Source organism: Dunckerocampus dactyliophorus, chromosome 15 (assembly GCF_027744805.1).
Source record: "Dunckerocampus dactyliophorus isolate RoL2022-P2 chromosome 15, RoL_Ddac_1.1, whole genome shotgun sequence".
NCBI classification, from domain to species: Eukaryota; Metazoa; Chordata; class Actinopteri; order Syngnathiformes; family Syngnathidae; genus Dunckerocampus; species Dunckerocampus dactyliophorus.
In genome coordinates, this window is record NC_072833.1 from 8,174,141 (window position 1) to 8,198,617 (window position 24,477).

At 39.5% G+C, this 24,477-nt stretch overlaps 2 protein-coding genes across 2 annotated transcripts in view; one reads left to right on the top strand and one right to left on the bottom strand.

The window, feature by feature from the left end:
• The window catches only part of chst11 (carbohydrate (chondroitin 4) sulfotransferase 11), a 114,834-nt gene extending 93,748 nt beyond the window's left edge, over positions 1-21,086 (bottom strand). The window contains exon 1 of the mRNA XM_054800966.1: positions 20,857-21,086. The gene's annotated coding sequence lies outside the window, so the exon portion shown is untranslated. The remainder of the gene's footprint in view (positions 1-20,856) is intronic.
• podxl (podocalyxin-like) lies at positions 1,208-24,037 on the top strand. The gene is made up of 8 exons (XM_054800960.1): positions 1,208-1,620; positions 15,349-16,542; positions 18,936-19,090; positions 19,193-19,216; positions 20,866-20,998; positions 21,071-21,114; positions 21,206-21,325; positions 23,408-24,037. The coding sequence occupies exons 1-8, from the start codon at positions 1,578-1,580 to the stop codon at positions 23,600-23,602; spliced, it is 1,908 nt and encodes a 635-aa protein (XP_054656935.1). The 5' UTR covers positions 1,208-1,577; the 3' UTR covers positions 23,603-24,037.
• The last annotated feature ends 440 nt before the right edge of the window (positions 24,038-24,477 follow it).

Sequence of the window (24,477 nt, forward strand, 5' to 3'; positions counted from 1 at the left end):
CTTAGGACCTGGAAGACTTGCTGTGATAAATGGAAGCATGAATTCTGTTGTCTGCCGAAAAATCCTGAAGGACAATGTCCGACCATCTGTTTGGGATCTCAAACTGAAACCAACTTGGGTTCTGCATCAGGACAATGATCCAAAACACACCAGGAAGTCCACCTCTGAATGGATGAAGAAAAACAAAATGAAGACTTTGGAGTGGCCTAGTCAAAGTCCTGACCTGAATCCTATTGAGAAGCTGTGGCATGACCTTAAAAAGGCGCTTCATGCTGGAAAACCCTCCAATGTGACTGAATTACAACAATTCTGCAAAGATGAGTGGGTCAAAATTCCTCCACAGCGCTGTAAGAGACTCATTGCAAGTTATCACTAACTGATTTCAGTTGTTACTGCTAAGGGTGGCCCAACCAGTTATTAGGTTTAGGGGGGCAATCACTTTTTCACACAGGGCCACGTAAGTTTGGATTTTTTTTCCTCCCTTGATAATGAAAAGTTTAATTGACAAACTACAAAACATTTTGTGTTCAGTTGTGTTGTCATTGACTAATGTTTAAATTTGTTTGATGGTCTGAAGCACTGAAGTGTGACAAACATGCCAAAAAAAAAAAAAGAAATCAGGAAGGGTGCAAACACTCTTTTCACACCACTGTGTATGTACAGTATGTATATATACACATACATACATACATATATATGTATAGACATATACATATATATGTGTATACATATATACTGTATGTATACTGTACACATATACATATATATATATACATATATATATATATACATATATATACATACATATATACATACAGTATATATACACACATATACATGTATACATGTATACATGTATATATATATACACACACACATATATATACAGTACATATATACATATACACAGCAGTCCTGGATGGACAACAAAATTTACAGTATCAGCCACCCCTGCTTCAAATCTCTCAATGCTGATGGTACATTTTGTGTATTTTGGTGACTCCTTGTGCAGATTGTTTGTGTAAAAGTGTCAAAAAAGATGACAAGCTGAGTCAATGCTGACTTTCCTGTCATCAAACGCTCGGTGCTGATCTGACTTCACCCCTCGGCCTTGAGTCATTCACCATTTTTGGAGCGAGGGGGTCCACATTGTCTCAGAGTTTCCTTTGTTATTTAAAATGCGGAGCGCCCACCACTCTGGGATTGGACTACACACTTGATAAGGGGAGGCAGGGATAGTTTGGGATGTGCAAGCACCGGTCTACTGTGGTCTACTGTGGTCTGCTGTGGAGCAGAGGGAGGACTGCTTCAGAGCACAATACTAGCAAGGAGAGAAAAGAGGGGGAGAGTTGCAGCCAAGGAGACCACAGAAAAACTCAAATCCCCAACTCTGCAAAGAGGAGAAGCATACACAAAAGCATTCTTGGCTTTCACTTTTAAGGAAGAAAACACAAAAGGCCCCAGGAGCCACATCGTTTAATTCAAATTTGGGCAGAAAGGCGTGACGGGACAGCATCGCTCTGGTTTTCATCCCACTGCATGAATGATAACTAGACGTGCATCTACAAACTAAAAGGATGGGAGCTACCATGAGGATCGCGTGTTTGCTGCTTTCACTCAGTGAGTATGCGTTGTCGACACTTTGGTGCTTACATGCTTGCAAGGGGAGCAACAGGTGCAGTCTGCACACGCGTGGTATGCATGTGAGCTAAAAAGTTCCAATAAATATGGAATATACGTACGCATGATAAGGTGCATGGAGACTGGAATGTTCTCAATAAATATTTTACATTCATGTGCCTCAACATTAGAATTAAAGTGAGCTATAAAACCTGCAAGTGTTAGTGTACACTGTATTCTATGCATTACATAGTTTTGTCACGTTTCGCTTGTATTTTGAGTATAAAAAGGTTATGACAATTATGCTATGGCTGCACAATACTGTGTATGATGGTATCTAATACAAGAAAAATATAAAGATTTGATTTTATCATACCAAAAGGTGTTTTCCCCCCACTATTTGGAGCCGCTTGCGTAGTCAATTAATCGTTTGGTGAAAGTTTTGTGGAAAATAGTTCAAAGGTTTTTGCATGGACTTCAGTGGAAGTACAGCAGCTTGAGGAAACAAATGAAATGAAACAAAAAATACATTTTTAATATGACTAATATGAAAAATATATATTACATAAACATTATATATTATTTAAATAATATATAACATTTAAAATATTATTTTTACATTTCTTAAGCTATGATCAATAAATACAAAAATGTTAAAATACATGTGTGTGTGTGTATATATATATATATATATATATATATATATATATATTTAAAAGAAATATAAACATTAAAAAATGTACAAATATTTTTATCAATAAATATTGATTAAAATGTAAAAAAAAAACAATTTACGTTATAAAAATGTTTTGTTTTTATTTTTACCCTTTTAAATGTTATATATATATATATATATATATATATATATATATATATATATATATATATATATTTACATTGAAATTTGATGTTTATTAAATATATATATATATATAAATATATGTATGTATTCAAAATGTATATATTTTGTTTTAGAAGGGCTATTTTATTTTTCCCTTTTTAAATGTTATATCAGGTATGGACTTCAATGGAAACAAAGCAGCTTGAAAAACAAAACAAAACAAATATTGCAAAAGAAACGAATGTCGTAATTACATCGGAGTAGTTTGTGTGCTACATAAACGGGGTTAGGAGAGTCCCATTCTTTTTCCTGTAGATGAATACTGCACGCATCCCGCTGTGGACCCATATCAACAATTTTAAATAAATCTCACAATAGTGTATTGGAAGTGTCGCCTAAAATGGACTGCCCTACCGGGAACATGCTGTTTTGTGTGTCTGCTTTAATGCTAACGAGCTGTTTGTCAATGTTTGTATTGTGTACTTTATCCACTTTCTGATGTACACACTGTAACGCTGTCCAACATACGTCCCATGCAACTATGTAGCATTCAGGAGGACACAAACCTACGCAACACTCGTAAAGCTCTGTATTTTAAGATGTGTAGCGAAGCCTCCTTTTGTTTTTACAAAGCTGTCCTCTGTATGCAATCCGTCTGAAGGTGGTTGGAATTAAATCAAAAGGCGCAGCAGAACTAAGAGCTGGAACATCAGCCCCCTTCAGTGAGGGGCTTCTCATTGCTCCTCCCAGTTAGACACAGAGTTTGAATAATGAAGTGGACCCATGAACCCCCCCTCCCTCCTTCCCTGGCCGCAAAGTAAAGTGTTTTTCTTTAATTATGCACCTGCCGCGCTCTCGCCACGACAGTAAGTGAATTCAGATGTGGGGGCTTTTATTTTTCCGTCCTGGGAAAAAGCAATGTGTGACATAAACCCTCCCACTCTTGCCCAAAAAACTCAACCGAAAGCCTACCAGCACAACAAAAAAGTCTAAAAATAGAAGGCGTGTGCGAACACGCATGGCTGTGTGTGTATTTGCAACGTTGCGTTATCACATGAAGGCTGAGCGCAAGACTACCAACAACATTGGCATTGATTTGCATGTCATCAGAAAAAAATTAATTGAATAATTATTATGTTTATCTATTTTTTAATAATATGATTATTGGTCATAGCTGCATGGACAGGAGTAACCAAATATGGGCCCTTCACATTTAGACACTTCCTACTCTATGCACACACATTTTGTTGTTTTTTCCTCAGTATTTTTCATAGCATCATTATTATTATTATTATGATTATTATCAGTAGTAGACTAGACATTTCTTATTATAGCATGTTCAAACATTTTACATTTTTTTGGAATACAAAACAATTTGCCTGTGACTTTATCATTATTATGCTTATATACAGTGTATGTTATAAATATCATAAGCGGTTATAGCTGATATTGGTTGACACCATTTAAGTAAGAAAACGTGGTCCCTTGTCACGTAGAACTACGCTTCCTACACCATTGGGGATGCATTTAGCAATTTTTCAGCATTCTATACTTGATTGATTGCACACTAGACAATTATTATACATGACATGCTTCAAAAGGAATTTTTTAAAATTATTGTATATATATTTAATCTTATTATTATCATTATTATTATACTAGACATTTATTATGACATGTTCAAAATGTGTTATTCACTATATTTTATTTGACTTGTAGAAATCTTTGGAATATATTACAAAAAAATTGAGTTTTATTACTTTCTTCAATAATTTATTATTATTATTATGATGATACTGGACATGTATTATGACCTGTTCAAGATGTATTATTGTTATTCGTTACATTTTATGTTTTTTAAAAAATATTATTCTTATTGTATCATTTTTTGGACTATATTACAAAATACCTGCACTTTTTTTTTAGTATGTTGTTTTTATATTATTATTATACTGGTTATTTATTGTGACATGTTCTGGATGTATTATTATTACGATCATTATTATTATTATTATTATTGACTATTTTATTTATTTGTTATTTTATAATTTGTGTATACCTTTAAAATTGTTATTGTCTCATTTTTCAAAAATATTACTAAACAATTGGACTTTTATGATTCCATCATTTTTAATGATTGATTGTCCGATTGGCACTTTGGACACTGTTGTAGTGTTTGTAAGGTAAATATTTTTACCATAGTAACGATACCGGGCTACTGTTTTTTTTAATGGTAATATTTGTTGTCAACAATGTAATTTTACTTAGCTCCAAAATCCTCCTCCTATTAAACATTTGGACACTTATCAGTCCTGTCCAGGACTTCCTGACCCCATGTAGACCGTGTCTCCTCTCCTTTTTTGGGGGTGTTGTGACCTGTCCGTTTCCTACCAGATAAGAGGCGGGAGAGGGAGGATGGTGTAAAGGAGGGATGTAGGAGGCAGAGTTGAGACGCACTCTGCTTGGCACGTTGGTTTGGTGTCTTTGCTCGACGCTGGAAGAACAATAGATGGACAGGAAATCATCTTTTTATCAACATCCTGGTTCCCAAGGAGGGTGTGGTGGGAGGAGACGACCATGAAAAGGTTCGTCTCTGTGCTGGAGGAAAAAAAGGCCGCCGTGTAGGAGAAAATATGATAAAATATTAGCATTTTGGATACAATGAAGCAACAAGTTATTTGATCATCGTCATTTGAGGCAGGACAGTGGCTAAGGGAAGTAAACTTAGTTGGTTCATTTATGAAGATTCATAGGATGTCCTCTTTTATATTCAGTATTTATGATTAAATAAACGCAATTATTAGTCTTGTTTTTCTATTTACGACGTTTCTGTAAGTCATGGGCTTTGGGTAGTGACCGAAAGGACAAGATCGCGGTACAAGCGGCCGAAATGACTTTTCTCCGTAGGGTGGCTGGGCTCTCCCTGAGAGAAGCACCATCATCCACGAGACTACGTCTCTCAACTGGCCTGGGAACACCTCGGGATCTGCCGGGAGGAGCTGGACGGGAGGGAAGTCTGGGCTTCCCTGCTTAGGCTGCTGCCCTCGCGATCTGATCTCGGATAAGTGGAAGAACATAGATGGATGGATGGATGGACGTTCCCATCAGTCAGTTACAAAGGCATTCTGATGTCACTGCACAAAAATACAAAAAAATACCATTTTAAAATGCTAAAATAATAATAGTAAAATAATAAATCACTTACAACCATAATAATACGTCAATAATAATAAAAATAAATCAAATTGTTAAAATAATTACATAAATATATAAATTAGAATGTTTTGAATAAGACTAAACCCATAGACCCAAAAAGTACTACGCTTCGAACAGAGCATCAATTTTATGGAACAAAAAATAGATAAGAAAAACAAAATTCTAAAAATCTGAATTTGAAAAGAATGACTGAAAACGTTGCTTAGTAAAACCAAAATCAATAGTATCATTTATACAATACCTTGTATGACTATTTAATCACAGACGTTTATTGCCAGTAAAAAAGCACCCCAAAATAATAATATTAATAATAATAAATACTAGAAAAAATAAAACAAATACTACAAAATTACTACCCAAAAAATGGTTACTGCTTACTACGCCAAATTAAATGTAAATGTATAGTAAATCAATTTTTAAAATAGTGCTTTTTTTGTATTTAATAATGAACAATAAACATATTTTACGCTGGTATGTCACTGCAGGGTCAAAGTTGTCCTGTGCATCCATGAAAAGAAACTATGGTAACAAGTTCTCTCACTAATGGGGAGACAATAAAACAGAAGATTCAACCGACATTACGACAGCGGCTACTTACAATATGGTTTTTCCACTTCCGTGCCAATGTGCCAAACCATTAGTGTGACCGTTGTGAGCGTGCAGAAGTTCATTGTTTCGTCACTTTGGATTTACGTTAAAAAGGACCTATCCAGATTTTTCCAACATGGCGCTGAAGAAAAATGATGCAATTTATAATGGCGAGGCTTTTTTTTCCCCACAGCTTACCATTTTCGGTGTTGTTGGGCTGACAAGGACGTGAGGCAAAGGCGACGTACATCCAGAGATAGTGGATGGACCCAGCCTTGAACTTTATATGCAAGACGCAACAGTTTTTTTTTTTTTAAAGCTACGGTGGTCTAGTGGTTAGCATGTTGGCCACACAGAAGATTTGGGTTCAATCCTCCCTTGGGCATTTCTGTGTGGAGTTTGCATGTTCTCCCCGTGCGTGCGTGGGTTTTCTCCGGGTACTCCGGTTTCCTCCCACATTCCAAAAACATGCATGTTAGGTTAATTGGCGACTCTAAATTGTCCGTTGGTGTGAATGGTTGTTTGTCTATATGTGCCCTGCGATTGGCAACTTGGCTGGTGACCAGTCCGGGGTGTACCCCCGCCTGTCCCCCGCGACCCTAATGAGGAGAAGCTGCATAGAAAATGGATGGACGTTAGCTAGCACAAGAGTAACACACTTTACCTTCCACGGAAACATTCTGATTCCCCAATTCCCAAAAGTGTATTGATGAGAAAAAATGGATCAGTAGAAATTCGGATCGTAATGAATCAGTGAATCAGTGTCACTTTCGTTAATGTCTGGAAAACAGAACAGAAATAACCTGGAAATACTCTGAAGTTCACGTTGGGTGTAACACAGACGTCAGCTCATTTGCATATAGTCTTCCTCGAGTCAATTTTAGTTACATTGTGTGGGGACTACGCTATTTACATTAGCGATGCGTAATGTTTTGTCAGAGTTTGAGCAAAGCACATGTTTTAGATGCAGCAAAATGCATTTGGTGCACAATGACGTGATATACTTTGGAAATCACGGCAGCTGAAATGTAAATTCCACCATTTTGTATTATTTCTTTCATCGTCTTTATGACAAACTTTTGCATGTCACAAAATTGCGATGCGCAAGCTAAATATTCAACAGTTTCCCCCTGTTTATCCAATGTGTCTGCAGTACATTTTGATATAGTAACAGCTTCAAATTACTGTAGCGTGTGCGTCATTCCCCTCGAAGTGACGGCGTCTCCTCTGGTACCCTTTCAGGAAAATCACCCGTCCAGTGAGTACGTGCTTATTTCGATACCTGCATAGTCCTTTTGCTGTAGTTACATTGTGTGTTCCACATGCGTTGCTTGTGTGAGTAAGACGTGAAGGTCAAGCTGATTCAATGCAATTTACCGTATTTTCCGGACTATAAGTGGCACTTTTTTTCATCCGGAGTGACTATTACAGTATGTTTTATTTCCCCACACAAACAGCCACGAGAGGGCGCTCTACGCTTGTGTGCCATATCTGCTACTCCTATCACTCCTGTAGCACTGAAAATTGACAATGCAAACATGGACTTATAAAGACACACAGAAAAACGGAACACAAATGCCCCCAAAAAGAAAATCATATCCCGCAGATTGCAAGCTGCAGGTGAACTAGTTATGTTATGTTGTTTAGGCTATAGTTACCTGAGTAACGGTTAATACGTTATGTTAACATACAACCTATTCATGTTACCTTAACAGACACCTGTTAGCCTGTTGCTCTCCATTTTATTGTTATTACTACAACTTGCCTTTTAAAATGAAATGTCTTTTCTCGGCCCCTGATTTTATCAAATAAATTTCCCCCCAAAAATGCGACTTATGTTTTTTTTCTTCTTCATTGTGCATTTTTGGCTGGTGCGACTTATACTCCGGTGCGACTTACAGTCGGGAAAATACAGTATAATGAATAAAATGTCACTAAGTTAGGGTAAATGTAATGGGTTTTCTAGCTAAAACTGCCAAATTACAGGAATGAAAAGAGCAAAAGAGCAGGTTTTCCAAAAATATACAAAATATTTGTGGTGAAAAAATCCGCGAACATGCGGGGGATCTACTGTACGGTGTAAAAAAGAAACAGCCTGCATCTCGTTGCAGGTGACAGAGTGTCAAATCACTTTCTACTTTCTAGAAATACGCGAATATGCCAAATAGGCACAGAGTTACTCACAATTTTTTTTCCCACGTACGTGCACTGCACGTAATAGGATCCACCTATGCCGCCTGCGAAGACGGCTATTAAAACACCTCCAGCAAGGTTTGATGGTTTGAAATACAAGCTGTGTCCATGTAGCAACAGGTACATTCATGAAAACATGTAATACTTACAGTATTCTGCCGTATTTTGGCCATTCTAAGCATTACCGGAACTTCAAAGCACTCGGCGCATTGATTTCCACATAGCAACATAGAAATGAACGCCTACAACTAGCGCTAACTTTTCCAAACTCGGAAAGAAAAACGCAGCAGCAGTGGTGTCAGCTCAAATATGTAGCCTTACCTTTTTTGGAGTGGTTTGAGGCGTTGTGAGCGCCATGTTGACGAGCTGTGGGCGAGTCTGTGGTGAAGCTAGTCGCTAGCCGGCTAGTAGCTAGCGGGCATGTCAAGGCTAAGCGTCAATGCGTCAGTAACGTAGCTCGATCAGCGTAACAATGCTAACAATAATTATAACAATGTTGCTGTACCGTGGTTATATGCGCATCACATTATATGCAAATGGAGCGTTGTTGGCGCTTTTTAGAGGCTTTATAGGCGGAATATGTGGTTCCCATACATGCAGTAATGAGCTGTCTCTTTTTAGCTTTACAACGCACAGCAAAAAGACATGTGTTCATGTCTCACATAACGACTGGGGATGATGGGCCAAATTCCAAAAAAAAATGCAGTTTTCCTGTACACGATAAGATGATATGCAATCCATGTAAAGTCATTGTATAAAGTAATAAAACAAAAATGAGAACGTGCCGAAGGGCAATAAAAACAGCCGTGAGCCGCTGTCTTACAGGTTAAAAGGTGACTGTTTGTGTATATTAGGGGTGTTACGCGGACCTTTTATCATTAGCGCAGCTGGTACAAGTACACATACCAGTGAGGTTTCCAAGGACAGGGAGTGTGTTGTTTGTGGCTCGTGTGTGTGTGGTCAGTCATTTCCATTTGGCAGTTAAATTTACAGCCTCCCTTCATGTTCTCACCTGCCTTTCACTTGTCTTGCTCTTTATTCCCACCGAGCGTTTTTCACTTTGGCCCCTCCCATCACCGCACACTGGTAAGCCCCCCTCCCTTGCCTGCCGTCGTTCGCACGGGCGCACGGCGTCTTTGTGCGGGGGTGTCACCAAACCAATGGGAAACATATTGTCCCACTGGCTCTTTAAATGCACAATTGTGGCTAATTGTGCATCAATCTTGGGCTGCAGTCGCGCTCCTTGGCACGGCGGACTGACAACCGGCTTGGCACGCACACAAGCGCCCTCGTAAATACAAGTATGTCTCCTGGTAGACCTTCTGAGACACCAACCTCATCATTTCCTGATCGTAACCGCAATCTTTTCAACGCATTCACTAACAAAATAGCGGGGAAAAGAAATTGTGCCGTTAAAGGAAACTTCAGTTAACACAGTGCTTCTCAAATAGTGGGGCGGGGCCCCCTGGGGGAGGGCGTGTGAACTGTCACGGGTGGGCATGAGAGATAGGGAGGACTTCCAATATCAGTGCAGACCTGCCAACATGTCGGAATTTGTCGTACTCGGCGTGTTATTTGATCATGCTCTCAATTTGTTGCATTTTGCTGCTTTCAGTTTCGACTTCAACCTGTAGAGCACGGATAAATAAATACATATAATCAGTTTCTCAATAGTATTTCAAATTGGGGGGGGGGGGGTCGCAAAAATATTTCTGTTCCCCCTGTGGGGTCATCACAGAAACCACCGTTGACTGCGTTAACGCCTTATCTTTGGCAGCCCTAGCTAATAATTAACAACATGAGGAAAAACTATGAAATACTGAAATAACAAACAATGATTCATAAAATTGTATAAATAATAATGCATGATTTTTTTCTATATAATAAATAAATAATAAATTGTGTCCATTTTTATGTTGAAAATGCTTGACTTGTTTGTGGAATACTAGAGGAAAAATTAAATCATACCTGTACAACAAAAATCCGAAACATACAAACCAAAAAAAAAACGCTTAATGTCACAAATACAATAAATGAATAAAGAACACAAAATAAAAACACAATTTGGTGCAAATCAAGATCAAAAATGCAGACGGAATACTTTGTTTTTCCACTTTATGTTGGTCCAACCCCATCCCATTAATCCACTCCACATTTTCACCCCGCCCTGCTACATCGCTCCCTCGCTCTATCACGTTTTTTTTGCTGTTTCCTGGTTGAATACTGCCTATTATCAGTAGAAATATATGCATGTTTAAGCCAATTATACTTATTCTTGGCCTAAATGAAGCATTTTCAAGCATAAAAATGGCTAAATGAACTAACTAAATGAACTGACATACAAACACAAGGCAAAAGAAGCATTCTAATTGTGAATTTATTCTACTTTGGCCACTAGGTGTCGGTGTTCGGCGAGACAAGGGCCAGGCGTGGCGCCAGGGAACGCATTTACTGTGACACACACCGTCACACTAAGCACGAATCAAGCAGAACGAGCCGGAATGAAAACGTGTCAAAATCTGCGCCATATTTGGGACAGGATTTGGCCGTTCTTTCAAGTACTTATCAGGATTAGCTCCTTTTTGACTCCATTTTTTTCTTGCCGGCATCATGTGATGTAAATTGGCGATGCGGAAGTGGTGAGTGACGCTTCAGTGGGCTTGTTGGCGTTCAACCTCTTTCGGCACCTCTGCGCTTGCGCTGTCCACATCGGTGCCCGGTGTTTGCGTAAACTTGGCTCCTTTTTTCCTTGGCGGTGATGTGAATGTGACGTGAATAAGGCGACCCTTCACAGCGACGTTTCAGCGGCAGCGGCCCTTTTTTTGCAATTGAATACGATCAAAATGTTTGGAATGCTGTTTGAGAACATTTGGAATACTGTAAGAATATTTCGAATGCAGTCAGAGTGCAGTTAGAATACCTTTTGAATGCCGTTCGATATTTTTTTCCCCTGCTTCGAACGTTTTTAGCATGCTAGAAACATTCGGGCCAGCCACAAGATTAGGCTCTCCTAATATCTCGAATACACTCACAATGCAGTCAGATTTTTTAGAATGCACTTCAAATAAACCAAGGAATAAACCAAGAATTTTCATTCCGACTGCATTCTGTCTCATTGTACCTCTAGTGTGACTGGCCTATCACGTCTTAAATGGCTCAATGACTCTTATTATGTCTACTGTATTGGGTAATATGAGTGTAAAGCCATTTAAAGACGCCATTACAATACATTGATGAGACAACAGCCACCGTGCGAGTCCATGTTATTTTATTTATGTCTAATAAGTTTTATTTTCTCTGATTATATTACAGTGGGTAATACAAATGTAAAGGTGACTGACTATGTGGGTGTTATTTCACGTCTTGAGGGCTCTAACGTTAAAAAATGTATTTATAAGAATCGTAAACAGGTTTTCTATGCCATAACTATGAAAATATTCCAGTTATTAATATTGTATCCTACTTCACCTAATTCACTGATCGCGGTCGAGTCTGGAACCAATTAACCGCGATAAACGAGGGACGACAGAGTTGTCATAACAATAAAGAGCCACTCATTTACCATCTTATATCTCACTATTGTCAGAGCACTCTGCTGATGGGAGAAACTACAATTCGCTACGGTGTTGTTGGTAATTTACTGTAGTTAATATATTAACCATTACTTCCCTCATTTATAGCACGCGATAAGTGAAATCCGCCAAGTAGCCAACTATATTTTTGTACAATTATTAGATATGTTTTAAGGCTGTAAAACCCCTCACCATACACTTTATACACTTTTCTCAGACAGGCATTAACATTTTATCACATTTCTCTCTTGTTTAAACACTCAAAGTTCAAATTTCATTTGAATTTTAACTTACAAGATTGGACACAAGAAATTAAGTGACTCACTCCTCTGATCGTGTCTCATCCTGGCGCCATTAGGCTGTCGTGTTTTTGTTAAAACATATTCCTCCTCCTCGTCCTCAATGAACCCACGATTCATTTACAGTATTCCAGGCGCCCTACAGCCGCGTAACTTCTGCCTTCATTTCAATTCAACGCCAATCAGAACACAGAGCCCAATGGGCAGGGTCTCCCTTAGCCAGTCAGGACTGTCGTGGCTCTGTATTTACTGAGACAAACTGGACACGTCTTCAACTCTCACGAGTATACAACACCCTCCAGTGGTAGCAGTAGTAAATACAACAACAGACACATGCAACAGAGCACCGATAGATCACTCTAATACACCACAAGGATGCAGAACACAATGTGCGTTCATACGCTGCTACAAAAAAAAAAAAAAAAATATGCGAAAGAGCAAATTTGCAAAAAGTGAACCGCGATGTATCGAGGGAACACTGTAGTACAGTTTATAGGTATGTGTAGCGCTGGACTACATGTGACACGAGTATACTGGGTGTGGGTGCGGGTGCTTGCATGGTAAGGAATGTGTGGGTGAGGTGAAAACAACTTAAGCGGAGGTAATCAATCACTCAATGCATGATGGTTGTAGTGAGGACAAATCATGAGGTGTCATCTTTGGAGAAATACTCTCAGTTCATTGCACATTATTCATTGCTGTAGTGCGTCTCTCCTAGTAAGAGCACTCAGGAGAAGAGGAGGCAGATGGCCTGATAAGCGATGCGCCTGTGCCTGGCTGCACCAGCCTCCGCTTGACCACTTATCTACAAACAGCCAACACCTTCATAGTGATGTATTCATGACACAGCTGACAGTTTACGTGCACAACCTGCAAAAAAAAACAAACAAAAAAAAAAAAACACCGACAATGCAGTAAAAGATACATGCTGGGTCAGTAGTTAAAAAAAAAAAAAAAAAAAAAAAAAAAACACCGATAATGCAGTAAAAGATACATGCTGGGTCAGTAGTAAAAAAAAAACCAAACAAAAAAAAAAACACCGATAATGCAGTAAAGGATACATGCTGGGTCAGTAGTAAAAAAAAAAAAAAAAAAAAAAAAAAAAAAAAACACCAATAATACAGTAAAAGATACATGCTGGGTCAGTAGTAAAAAAAAAACAAACAAACAAACAAAAAAAAACACCGATAATGCAGTAAAGGATACATGCTGGGTCAGTAGTAAAAAAAAAAAAAAAAAAAAAAAAAAAAACACCAATAATACAGTAAAAGATACATGCTGGGTCAGTAGTAAAAAAAAAACAAACAAACAAAAAAAAAAACACAGAAAATGCAGTAAAGGATACATGCTGCGTCAGTACTAAAAAAAAAAAAAAAAAAAAAGTTGATGAAAAAGGCTAATTTGCTGAAGCTGAGATTGTATGGGAATTTAACCTAGGCGATGGAATAATGGTTCATTGATTTTATTTTTTGTCGTGCATTTTTACACCTGCACAAGTCAACACGTCCAAAAAGGAGCAGGACTAAGCAGAGCTTATTTGAATCCAACCATTTCTGTTGTCTTCTTTAACATGTTACCATTTTCTTCTAAGGGTATAATAAAGATGTGTAATAGTATTTGTATAGCTTATTCAGTAATAAGGAAGAGTAAACGTTCACAAAAACATTGTACAGTAATAAAGAAGTGTAGGGTATGATGAACAATACCTTAAATAAATAATAATAGAAAGGATATAAAGGAAAATGGCAATAATGGCAATAAAAACTATTCTGATTCCGATTCAAATTAATTCCTGAGGTCATCGTCTTGTCGGAAAACGACCTTAATGTGTGTTTATGATGTAGTTCTTCAGTAAATCTGTCATGCTTACATACATTTGTGATGGCTGCTTGTGGTAATAGTGTCAAAACGTCATCAGCGATTCTTTGTGCTGATACAATGTAGGAGATGGGCGGAGGTCACAATCCACAGAGGTGGTTGATCCAGACGCCATTGTTCTGGGGACGTGGACTCAGGCATGGATTGTCACATTGTCTCACACACACATACAAACACAACACCCACACAAAAGGCGTGGTGCTACCAACTTTATTGTATGCAACATCCTGCCACTGTGACTATAAATAGGGCAACAGATGAAGATGGATGGCTCAGGCGTTTCGGACGGTTGGAATGTTAATGAGTTATTTTTCATACAAGAAAGTGTCCTCACGACACAGTCATTCATTTTTAAAGCATTTTTTATGTATTAAAAAAAGCAATTTATTAAAACAATATTAGAATACAATCCTACAACAACAATATTAACATTTTAAACGTTCTTCATGCCAGTAACGTGTTCTTAATATATTTTTAATTGACTAAAATAATCAATTTACTAAAACAATTACATGACATAATAAAGAGTATATTATTAATGTTTTTTGTTTCAAATTTGTTTATATTTGAAACACTCTTCATGTAAGTAACCCATTTTTTTAATTCTTTTTTTTTTAGGTGATGTATAGTTAATTCGTTTGAATTATACATTTTAATTTTGGGGGGGCAAATTTATAAAAAAAAAAAAAATTCAAAATTTACATAACTGACTTTTCAATATTTTTTTATTTATTAAAATAAGCAGTTTACTAAATCAATTAAGCGACATAGCAAATGGATGGATGAATTACAATGAATATTAAAGAGTATTTTATTACCGTTTAAAAAATACAATTTATATTTGAAACATGTCAGTAATAAATTTTTTGACTTTTTTAGTTGATTTTTAGTTTATTCAGAATAATTTTAAAAATAATTTAAAGTAAACCAATTTTAAAGACTTAAACAAGGGTTTTAAAAGCCTAAAAATAAACTACACATGAATAATTAAATAAATAATACATTAATACATGTGTATTATCATCATCATCATTGTTATTATGTAAAATAAATCATGAAAATAAACGTTTTGGAATTATGCTGTAAAGCGCCATCAGCAGCACAGTTATGTAAATAATTCTGTATTATGTCTATTTTGCAGGTCTTTTATGTCAAAAAGTGCGCTCAGAGAATGAGAGTGCTATTTCTGTGGCCACCGAAGCGTTGGATGCTGCTGTCGTCCCGCCAGAGGGAAATGTTCCAGCCACCGAAGTGCCAGCTGATGTTATTATACATGCAAACAGAACAGATGTTGAAACGGAACCCGATGTAACTATAGCGCCCCCAAGTGAGGGGCAGAAAATGACTTTAGCACCCAACTCTGTGGTCCCCATTTCTACTGTCACGAAGGCTACCACTGCCAAGGTAGCAGACGGCACCGAGGTAGCAGACAGTGCTGAGGTAGCAAACGGTGCACCAGGAGCAGATGCCGCTGAGGTAGCGGATGCTGCTAAGGTAGCAGACGCCGCTGAGGTAGCGGATGCTGCTAAGGTAGCAGACCCCGCTGAGGTAGCGGAAGCTGCTAAGGTAGCAGACCCCGCTGAGGTAGCGGAAGCTGCTAAGGTAGCAGACCCCGCTGAGGTAGCGGATGCTGCTAAGGTAGCAGACGCCGCTGAGGTAGCGAATGCTGCTAAGGTAGCAGACCCCGCTGAGGTAGCGGAAGCTGCTAAGGTAGCAGACCCCGCTGAGGTAGCGGATGCTGCTAAGGTAGCAGACCCCGCTGAGGTAGCGGATGCTGCTAAGGTAGCAGACCCCGCTGAGGTAGCGGAAGCTGCTAAGGTAGCAGACCCCGCTGAGGTAGCGGATGCTGCTAAGGTAGCAGACCCCGCTGAGGTAGCGGAAGCTGCTAAGGTAGCAGACCCCGCCGAGGTTGCAGACGGAGCCAAGGTAGCAGACGCAGCCACAGAAGTTGCCGAGGTTGCAGTTGGTGCCGAGGTAACAGATGCCGCTGCAGATGGTGCCAAGGTCACAGACGCTGTCGAGGTCACAAATGCGCCAGCTCCAGCTCAACCATATGCGCCAACCAACACAAACGATCCTCATGTCTTTCGTACGCTACCAAGCGTTGTCCCAACCACTACCCTACCAAATGTAACCTTCCGAGTGGCGGGGTCTTCTCACGCCCCCACGGCACGAACGCCAGAAGCTCTTCCCCAGACAACTAGAACCACAGCAAGTGACAAGATGGGGTTGCTAGGCAACGCGGGGACGACCAAAGCTGCCTACATGCCAAATCATCAACTCGTAACGCATGGTATCTTCATTTCCAAGACCGACCAAGCAGATGCCAAAGCAGGTAAGATCATTATGCGGTACTTCCTGTATTACAGTTGCTAAAACCAAATGTAGGTTAGTATACACAAAAAAATCTGAATTTAGTTTTGTGTTAGAGGTGACAAAGCAAATTAGGGTTAAAAATGTTAAAATTGCAGGAATTTACATGTTGGGTCTTGAGGAGGTTTTAAGTAGAGCTTCAAAATGCAAAGAGAAGAAATGGCAGTGAGACAGCACAGTTTATTGCAAACAACCATTAAAGTGAAATAGGCTGTTCAAAAGTTTAAGATCATACCTAAAAAAAAAAACCCTGTAAACTTCCCTAAAGTGGATTAAAAAAACGAAACAAAAAGACACTCCGTAATGAGCAGCTGCAGAAATGTTGTTAGTCACCTCAAAAATGGTTTTGGGCATGCTTAACGCCAGAGTTTCCAGGAGGCTGGTGGGAATGTTGCTCCAGGTGGTGAAGATGGCTTCATGGAGGGCATCCACTGTCTGGAACTGATGTCCTTTTTTGTAAACTTCCCTTGCCACCCACCCCCAGATGTTCTTGATTGGATTTAGATCAGGGGAACACGCAGGGTGATCTAAAAGAGTGAGCTTATTCCTCTGGAAGAAGTCCTTTGTCAGGCGGGTATTGATAACTGCAGCATTGTCCTGTTGGAAAACCCGATCATGACCAAACAGATGAGGGCCTTCAGTTATGAGGGATGCCCCCTGCAACATCTCCACATAGCCAGATGCCGTTTGACGCCCCTGCACAACCTGAAGCTCCATTGTTCCATTGAAGGAAAAAGCACCCCAGATCATGATGGTGCCCCCTCCACTCAGGTGGGGTCTCCTTGTCATGCCAGAAATGTAGGAAGCCATCAGGACTGTCAAGGTTACATTTTTTCTCATCAGAGAATAAAACTTTCTTCCACCTTTCAACGTCCCATGTTTGGTGCTCTTGTGCAAATTCCAAACAGCAATTTTGCGGCGTTGAAGGAGACGATGTATTTAAAACCTTTCTCACAGATGCCAGCCTGATGGTTATTGGACTGCACTCAGCACCATTAACAACCTTCATTTGGGTTGAGGATCCCCCGAGGATCGTCTTGATGGGATGGGATCCTCCGGCTCAGGGGCGGTGAGATTTTTTTGGGTCTACCACTTGACTTTTTTGTTCCATAACCTTCAGGATCTTTTAAGAAGTTTAAAATGACTTCATCCAACCTCACCAGCAAGAGGCCTTGCTTGTGCAGTTCAACAATCCGACCGCGTTCAAAGAGTGAAAGCTTTTTTGCCTTTGCCATCAAGACATCATGACAGTGGGAATACCTGACAGAAAATGGCATTGAATGCACATTTTTGCCCATACTTTGGCTTTTAAAGGCAGTAGTCTTAAATTTTTAATTAGCTGATTAACATCCCATTTCACTTTAATGCTTGTTTGTAATAAATTGCTTACTCCAAAAAATGTTTGTCTCACTCCCCTTTCTTCTTTTTGCCTTTTTAAGCTCTACTTAGAACCTCCTTAAGATCCAACAGTGCAAAATGTACATTCTTGCAATTTCCAACTGGTCTTAAAATTTGGTCAGGATTGTTCCTCATGAATAATTCATTTGTACTTTTTAGAACGTGTCGAGAGCCTATAAAAGCTGGGCCACGCTTTGGAAAATAAGTAATTTAAGGATGAGCTGTGGGTTTGGACAGTGCATTATATTTGGAGGACAGTCGTCCCTTTGCAGTTCGATTTTCATGGCTTCACTATATCACGCTTTTTCAAAAATATATGAATTCATAAATCATGCTGTTTCGTGGTTGGATATGGCCCATTATTAGTCAAAACATTCGCATACTGAAGCTAAGTTTATGCCTGAATGAAGCGGTGAGATACGAAAGCGCCAGACTTGATCACCAGAACAACAGGCTTTTATTGCAGGTTAGAATCATCTCACAACGAGCACAATAATCCCTAATAACAACAAAAGCTACTGTTGCGACCGTAACCCACGTCAAGCTGGAACTCAACTTTTTACCCCTGACGTCACTTCCTGTCCGCCCGCCACTCTGCTCCCCTAGGGAACACATTTAGAGCAACACACACGAGCACGGGTCTTAATTACGTCTTATTTACTCTGATTATATCTACTATATTGGGTAATAGAACTGTAAAGGTGACTGTGGGGTGTTATTTCATATCTAGAGGGTTCTGATAATGTTAAAAAAGTAATTTAGAAGGTCGCAAACAGGTTTTCTGTTGTACCAATTAACCGCAACAAACGAGGGACCTTTTATAAAAGGTGACTAAAGATCATCATATATGTAACATATTACCTTCCATGACTCGGTCAGTATCTGTCGCCAATAGATTCCCGTATCAATGTAGCATTTTTTCTGATTTATTTGGATTCTCTTGGTTTACTGGCACAGAGGAAACCACTGCCACAAGCCTCAGGCAGACATCTGCAGCGTCTAGGGCCCCAGAGCCAGCTGAGAGGATAGGGACCACCATCCTGACCCCAACAACACCTTCTGTTGTCGAGGCCTGGCCTGTTGAGGCCAACACAAATCCTAAGAAGTTTTCGGTAAGACAAAACATACCACTGGGGAGCAGATTTCTTACATGTGCTTTCACTGGCCTTTTGACTAACAATGCAATGATGTGTTTCTTTTTTTTTTGTATCTAGTACTCGTTGAACAGTGGACAAGAGGTATGGTTTTGTCTTATATACGCCTGTAACTGTACACCAGGGGCGGTTTTTCATATGGGCCACATGGGCAGTTGCCCATGGCGACATTCTCTCGCAGAGGGGAAAAAGATACATTCTGAACGTGTCAGATGGGCGCCTTCTCCTGTACAGACGGGATATCAGCACAGCCCCCATACTGCTCACATGATGTGGATAGCGCTCAGGTTAATTAGACAGTAAAAAGGTAAATTACAACAGAAATTGCTGAAAAGTAAAACAATAGTCATTCTTAATATTGGATATTATTGAATATATCACAGGCTGAGAGCCTCAAACAAGTTATTTCACTACGAAAATGTTAAATAAAAATGAGCAGGTTGTGAGTCGATATGAGTTGGTTTAGCCTCGGCTGCTGGTTGAGGTGTGGACTGTTCGGGGGGGGGGGGGGGGGGGGGGGGGGATGATGAAGTGTCAACAGAACATCACGGAAAAGAGAAAGTCGAAGCAATCAGGTTAAAAAAGAAGAGGAGAAACGGGCCAGAGATTCCAAGTATGGAGTTATCCACTTTGGCAACTGCCCGGGGGCCACATGCAGCCCGCCAAGCGTTTGAATCTGCCTCCCCCCCTGAAAAAAAACCCAAAAAACAATCTGGACCCAAGCATTTAATATAAACTTGAACATACAAGCTGGCAACATGACTTGCAAGTAGTCAGTCAGTCAATCTGAGACAACCTTCTGATGGTTTCAGTGCTTTTCACACGCAGCGATCCAAACACCTCACCCGTGGTGCCAAACAATTTAATAGTCAATGTGTTAGCGTTCATAGTTCACATTTAATAGCACATCCTTTATGCATGTCCATCCCAGGTGTCTTGTTCAGTATAAAAAATGTCAAATTCAATTTTCATTTGATGCGGTCTGATGTTTAAGGTGCTTACGAAAAAAGGGACACGAGCACATCCACATAGCCGATTGTATGATAATACAAATAAATAATATTTGATAATAACAAATAAATGTGTTAAACGCTCATCATGGCAGGAAGCCATTTTTAGACTTGGTTTAAGTGATTCGTCCTTTATTACAAATCATTTAAAGCAACCCAATTTGCAGGGGCGGGGAGCTGCCTTTTACTTTGTTGTAACTTGTCTACATGTCTTGTCTAATAAAATCAACATTGTGGCAATAGATAATATGGAACAGACCATTTCGAGGTGGGTGGGGTCGAGGGGTGGACTCGTACAGGTGCCTTGAAGCTAAAACTGCCACTGCTGTACATGCAAGTGCATCTCAATAAATTTGAATACATTTAAAAGTCATTTATTTCAGTAGTCAATTCAAAAAGTGAAACTCTTATTTTATAGATTCACGACACACAACTAAGACTGTATTTTATTGATTGTTTCTTAATCATTTTGATTATAGTTTACAGCTAAAAAAAAAAAAACAGTTCAGTGTTCAGTTCATCCCGAGCAGTTAACTGGTCTCTCTGTCTTGGTTGAACTCCTGAAATCAAATACATTTTGCACCACATTCTTATTTATTGAGATGCGCCTGTACACGCCTTTCCGCTATAGCATGTTACTTCATTCTAACTACTCGCGCCGCCTTTTTAACGTGCCACTTTACAGACGTTGACAAATTGCGTGCTTTTGCTTACCTGTTTCAGAAGGAGGAAGAGAAAGAGCTCATGGAGGTGTGCAGGCGCCTGATGGGGAACCTGAAAGACGGAAACTGCACGCTGACGTGGCGCCACCATCAAGGCAAACTGATCTTTGACTGTGTGGAGATCAACGGCAAAGGTTATTAGTTATGTTAGGAATAAAGTGCGTTTTATTATATCCACTAAGCGTTATACTGTATATACTTTACAGTGAAAACCGCTCTTGCTACTCAGTATTATGAAGAAATAACCAAGGTGAGTGCTGAAGATGTGCTCGGGTAAAGCACAGTAATGCTGGAGAACAGCCTCCACTGACATTTCTTGTGCGTTCTCCCCCCACGTGAAGAAACCAACAGATAACAAAACCCTGATTGCCATCTTGGCGTCGTGTGGCGCCCTGTTGATTATGATCGTCATCCTGGCCGTGTGTGCATCCCACCACCGCAAGCCCTACAGTGAAAACCAGGTATATGCTACCTTTGGCGTGTCTGATGTCACCCCTGTGCGGCTATTGTGATAGGTTGCTATGATATGCTGTGATGTGGAAAGCAGTGATCTAGTTCAGAGTTAACCTACGGGCCACCCAAGGAAATTATTCACCGCATAAAAGCATATTTGACATCACATGACTATATTATTATACTTAATAGGGATGCTCCGATCAGAGTTTTATGCTGCCGAGTCCGATCATCCAGGACTGAAATCGTCCGATACCAATCACATAGATTTTTCTATTTATTGATGAGTGCTATCGGCCAGGGGTGCTGTGTAAAGGGGGAAAAGTCAGGACAATTCCAATGTCCCTTGACTGCTAGAGGGCCCAAAAATAGGTAATTACTAATAAAAATGTGTAATTAATTAATTAGAGGGTGCTTTGGAGGGGCAGGGACGTGATTTTTTTTTTGTGGAACCCAGAATTCCTGGCTGCACCCCTTCTACTAGCTTTATGATATATGAAAAAAGGAACCATAAAGTCACCTTAATTTAGACAAAAATATATTTTACAAACACACATCAATCTTACAGAGGAAACTTACAGAGGACGAGACGCATTCTTTAAGAAACTTTGGATGTGAGAGTACATTGGTGGAGCGCTAGCAGAACTTCCAGGCAAGCGAGAGAGCACTCGTCTTCCATCGCTGAGAAAGGCTGGTCATCTCGTCTGACGAACTTAATATTCAGGTTATTTGCTTACCTTTCTGACTGTCACGCACATTCGGGCGATTGTCTGTCCATGTGTTTGTTCTTCAAATGGCGTATTAAATTCAAGTTTTTTTAACGTGCTGCACTCCGCAAGGTAGTTTTCGTGGCATTATGTTGGCAGTTAAGTTCCACACGGCAGACATGATTGTGAAGGAAAGTGGGATGAGGACGCTAGTTAGGGCAAGACACTACACGCACGGATCCCTGCGGGCTGCAATGGTATAATATATAGTATCATAGTATAATAGGCGTTCAAAGACATTTATCGGCACATGTCGATTTTTCACAGAAATCAGACGACACTGATCGGTGGCCGATTGACCGGGGCATCCCTAGTGCTTACGTTTTTTTATTTAAATTTTATTGCATTTTTTTTTTTTAAATGATCGCTATTTCATGGTTGACTATGGCCTATTATTAGTCAAAAATATTGAAAGACAGTTATATGTAGTATCCTAGTCACTAGGTGTCAGTAAAGTTATAGTGAAGATACATTACATTACTTTAACACTGCATGGAGTCAGCCCATCAACAACGTGAAAAGTTATCCTCCCATTCCGTGTGGAAGTGGTCCCCAATCCATATGAAACCCTATTTTACACTTACAGTAAATACATTGGAGGTTAACTAGTTAGCTCAGTTGCATGCTAATGCTTAAAGCAGCGGCGACAGTCTCTCGTGTCTCTGCAGCGATCCTATAGCCTGCGCAAAAGAGTTGTGCAATGAGGTGTAATAATAGGACGGTAAAGGCGATGACGGGGATGATATTTCATGTCTAAAGGGCTCTAATAATGGTAAAAAGCGTATTTAGAAAGTTCAAAACAGGTTTTCTATGCTCTAACTACAAAAACATTCCACTAAATTTTCAGCAAACTGCAAGTAATATCTGATTGGTATTCAAAGTGCTACAAGTACATCTTGAAAATTGACTCAAAAGTCCTATTTTTCATATGCTTTGTGCCTCCATTTTGCAAAAACAATGCAAAAAGTCTCAGCTTGTGAAATGCGTCATGGGTAATGTAGGCTGTGACTTGAATGCATGGTATTGTGTACAAAAAGGAATTTACAGTATGCATTTCTCATGAATGTTTTAAAAAAAAATTAATAATTATAGTTGAATGCAAAAGTTGTAAAATGTATATTTTAAATTTTTACTGATGTTAATAAAATTATGTATTATTTTTACTCAAATATGATTGCAAATATTAGACATAAATAATAATTATAAGTATTTTTTAATATGTACCCATATTATCCTGTAAATATTAAAGCGTAAACAGCACATAAAAAGTTGAAAAGAAAATCACCCACATTTTAATCCAAAATGCCCTTTCACACTCACCAGCAACACCTGACAGAGGAGCTTCACACGGTGGAGAACGGTTACCATGACAACCCCACGCTTGAGGTGATGGAGGTGCAGCCGGAGATGCAGGAGAAGAAGGTGGCGCTGAACGGCGACTTCAACGACAGCTGGATCGTCCCCATCGACAACCTCCTCAAAGAGGACGTCCCTGATGAGGAGGACACGCACCTGTAAGCGAAACAAGGCCCGGCACAGATGAAGACACCTTACACCCAGCAGATACGGGACTGTGACGTCGGCAGCCGTACTAAACTGCCAGTCGTGAACGTGACGATCAAAGAAATAATACATCAGTAAATATTGCCTTTGTGTAAGGTCTGATATACTGTACATTCATGCACCATATATTTTTTTTATGAAAAATCTGAAAATTAAGCCTTTTAATGGCATTTGCCTTGAGATGAGTGACCCTGTGGACTGCTAAGTGGGATGGCTTTGCCCTGTATACTGCCTAATTCACACTTACTTTGCCCTTTTGTTGACTCGTTCCTCTTTAAGTGAACACTGTAAATATATTTTTCTATTACTCTTGCTAAGGTTGGACAAGTCACTTTTGACACGAGCACATTTTGGAAATGTATTCAATGATTCCCTTTAAACCAATCAAAACACCACTGTACATATATGTGTGTGTGTGTGTGTGTGTGTGCATATACAGTATCAGTCAAAAGTTTTGACACAGTCATGCGATTGAATGAGCCTCCAAACTTTCACTGGTAATGCATAAGTGTGTGTGCATACACACACATACACACACCAACTTCAAATTATGTTAAGTGTTATGTTTCACCAAAGCTTGTTCCTGCATCTTTGTCTTTTTGTATTTATGGCTGGTTTGCTCATAGAAGTGAACAACAGGGGTCTGACACACTGGAAGCTGTACATTGTTGACTGTCACCATTTTTGAAAATAAAATATTTTTTTCCACATAATTCAAATGTTTAGAAGAGGGTTTTTTTTACGGCCACAAGAGGGCAGTATGGCCACAAGAGGGCAGTACTAAACACTCCCATGCCGCTTATCCTCATTAGGGTCGCGGGGGTATGCTC

Bases quoted from the DNA above. Each gene is read 5' to 3' on its own strand.
- podxl (XM_054800960.1), top strand. From the start codon at position 1,578: ATGGGAGCTACCATGAGGATCGCGTGTTTGCTGCTTTCACTCA. The intron at 1,621-15,348 runs GTGAGTATGCGT...TCTATTTTGCAG, and splicing joins GTGTTTGCTGCTTTCACTCA to GTCTTTTATGTCAAAAAGTG. The intron at 21,115-21,205 runs GTGAGTGCTGAA...CCCCACGTGAAG, and splicing joins ATTATGAAGAAATAACCAAG to AAACCAACAGATAACAAAAC.